This window comes from Hibiscus syriacus, unplaced genomic scaffold (assembly GCF_006381635.1).
Source record: "Hibiscus syriacus cultivar Baekdansim isolate YM2019G1 unplaced genomic scaffold, ASM638163v2 tig00112383_pilon, whole genome shotgun sequence".
NCBI classification, from domain to species: domain Eukaryota; kingdom Viridiplantae; phylum Streptophyta; class Magnoliopsida; order Malvales; family Malvaceae; genus Hibiscus; species Hibiscus syriacus.
The window spans coordinates 3216876-3220324 of NW_024063319.1; the positions used below are offsets into that span (position 1 = coordinate 3216876).

At 24.9% G+C, this 3449-nt stretch overlaps 1 protein-coding gene across 1 annotated transcript; it reads left to right on the forward strand.

Moving 5' to 3' along the window:
* The first annotated feature begins 1906 nt into the window (after positions 1-1906).
* On the forward strand, positions 1907-2601 carry LOC120178922 (defensin J1-1-like). The gene is made up of 2 exons (XM_039184683.1): positions 1907-2022; positions 2337-2601. The coding sequence occupies exons 1-2, from the start codon at positions 1959-1961 to the stop codon at positions 2531-2533; spliced, it is 261 nt and encodes an 86-aa protein (XP_039040614.1). The 5' UTR covers positions 1907-1958; the 3' UTR covers positions 2534-2601.
* The last annotated feature ends 848 nt before the right edge of the window (positions 2602-3449 follow it).

Here is a 3449-nt window from a genome sequence, read left to right on the forward strand (position 1 = left end):
ATAACTAAACCAAATAAATCAGTTTACTTTAAGGTAAATTATATTAGTGACCACTTATTTTTTTCATTTTGATCACTGTTTTTAAATTCTTGTCAATCAAGCCACTTAACTATTTAAATACATTCAATTAGATCACTTGTCGTTAACAATTAACGGAAATGCTGACGTGACAGTTAGTAAAATTAATATAATTACATATTTGATCATTCATTTCTTTTAAATATTTTTAAAATTAAATGTTTTGTAGGGTAAACTATACCAGTGATCATCCAACTATAGTCTATTTTCATTTTGACCATCATTTTTGAATTTTTTTTTCAATCAGGCCACTCAACTATTTAAATGTATTCAATCAAACCACTTGCCGTTAACAGTTAACAGAAGTGCGGTCGTGAGAGTTAGTAAAATTAGTGTAATTACATATTTGATTACTCTTACTTATATATTCTATCAATATGATTCTAATTTAATAAATTAAAATAACATTAATCATCTAATCAGATTATGACACATGTTACAACATAAATAGAAAATAGTTTTAAATTTAATTATTTTATTTTCCATCCAAACAAATTGTGCCACGTGTCACCATTAGATTGAATGGAAAATTAACAAGAGAAGTGCATGCGGGTTGGGTGGGAATCGAACGTGCGTTAAACAGGTTATAACCAGGCCACTATGCTAGAACGAATTCTTTAATGTAAGTTGCATTAACTTAAACATTAACAAAATGACAGAGAAAGAGAAACAAAGTTCAAAAAAGAAGTAATAATTTTAATACTTTTTAATAATATCACGTATATATTTTTAACTCAAATTATTTTTATAAATAATTATATGAAATTATTTGATAAAGTTAACATCATTAAATTAAATTTTTAACTTAAGTAATAATTTTATTTTTTAACTAATAATTTCATATATATATATATATATATATATATATATATATCAATTTATTTATTTTTATTAAAAATTATGAAATTATTTAAAACATAAACTATTTGATAAAGTTAACAATAATTTATATATATATTCATCAATTTAAATTGTTTAACTTAAGTAATAATTTTAAAATTTTTATTAATAATTCCATATATATTTTAACTCAAAACTATTTTTAAAAAAATTAATTTTTTTGATAAATTTAACAAAAAATATATATATATATATAATCATTAAATTAAAAATTTTAATATAAGTAATAATTTAAAAAATATATTAATGATTTTATATTTTTAACTTAATTTATATTTTATTGAAAATATATGGAATTATTTTTAAAAAACTGACATTGAGTTAAAATATATGTATGAAATTATTTTAAAAATTTTAAAATTATTATTAAAGTAAGTACTGCATTTTACGATATGTTTAATAAATGCTGCATTTTAGAACAAGTGAATGTGTTTAGCCTAGTGGTTAGGGCTTTTATTCTAAACCCACTTTTCCCTGGTGACATGTAATTATACCAATTTCACTAACTCCCACATCAACAGTTCCGTTAACTGCTGACAGGAAAGTGGCCTGATTAAATGTATTTAAATAGTTGAGTATCCTAATTGACAAGAATTTAAAAATAGTGGTCAAAATGAAAATAAGCAATAGTTAAGTGGTCAGTGATATGGTTTGCCTTTTACTTTATAACATAAAAATGCTTTATTAATCAATGAAGATAAGTATAACTCCTATTTTTAAAAGCAAATATTTTTATTTGGAAAAGTCTGAAATGAATAAAATTACCTATTGTTTATAAGTTGAATAATAAAGGTAAAATGTCGTTACAAAATACAAGCATTAATAACAAAACATAGTTGTGTTCGCCCTTCCCTAGTCGTTAACTCATTATATAAAGGCCTCGCAGTGCTTCGTTTCCATGTATCTCTCTCTCTCTCTCTCTCCTGCACGTACGTTTGCATTAGCTCGATTGTTCGCTTGCCCTAAATATTATCCAAAATATGGAACGTTTCTTACGATCAGTCTCAGCTGCTTTCCTTCTTTTGTTGCTTCTTCTAGCATCAGGTTCTTTTTTTCTTTAATCGTTTTTATTCATGAATCATATTTGATATTCACATTTCAAAATAGCATATGCCTCAAGCATTTTTTATATTCATTCTTTCTCCCATTTTCATAATCTTATATATGCATGTTTATATACTTTATTTTTTTGCATGAACCGTGTCTCCTCATTAATTAAAGAATTGTTGTTATTCATTGAAATCTCGAGTTTGATCATATTGTATGGAATGGTATAAACGTTCATTGTCATATATATATATATATATATACACACTTCAATTTTCTCTAATCATCTTGCATTTTTTTGTAAAATGAAGCTGAGATGGGACCTATGGTGGTGGAGGGCAGAATATGTGAGTCTCATAGCGAAAAGTATCAGGAGTTGACTGGAAAGTTCCTGGGGTTGTGCCTAAGTAGCAGGGAATGTTCCGTTGTCTGCGTGGCGGCGGAGGATTTTGAAGATGGAAAATGTAAAGGCTTTATCTCTCGGTGTGTGTGCAGTAAGAAATGTTAGCCCATATTTCATTATGTATGTGCTTGAGAGTTGAGAGAAAGATACCTTCTTAAAATATTTGTGTGCCAAATGTTTTTAATTATGCATCTCTGATGTGATAACTTCTATTTTAATTCTCCTAAATCCAATGTATTCTTCCCGAGTTAATTATAAATCTAAAATAAAATAAAAATGATTTGGTATATGATATATAATTGATGTCCAATTTTTTAATAGTTTGGATGATTACAAAGTATTATATGTTTATAATTTTTCTTAGCTATTGACAATATATATACACTCAACTGTTCGAACCTAAGATCTCAAAGAAGAATAACACTTTCTTTAATCATTAAAGCCAATCAATAGAATTGAATGATTTTTTTATATTTCCTTAAATTCATTGATGTTTGAAGTGTGAACTCCAAATCGAATCAAAAAAGTAAAATAAACCTAAAATTATCATATATAATATATTCAATTAATTTCTCATTTAAGCATGGGCTACAATTTCTTTTATAATCTCATAAAATAAATTTTAATCATCAAAATTTTTGCTGAGGCCAATTATACTCAATGATGAACTTTTGATATCATATGAAAATATGGATTTAATATTAATTTAAAGAAAATAAAAACGAAACTGTGGAACCTTTTAAAATTATTTTTGGGTTAATTACATGATTAATCACTTATGTTTTTGTTATCTAATTTTTCTCATTGTTTTCAAAAAAATATAATATATGATCACTTTCAATTTTAATTAATTAAGATGTGATCAATATGAGTTAACTGTCGTTAACAATTAACAGATTAGGAGATGTGATAGTTAAATATTTTTGTATAATAACACATTAGGTCTCTATTATTTACATAGTCTCTCAATTTAGTCATATTTTTAATAAATTAAAATAAATTTAATCATCAAATCGAATGA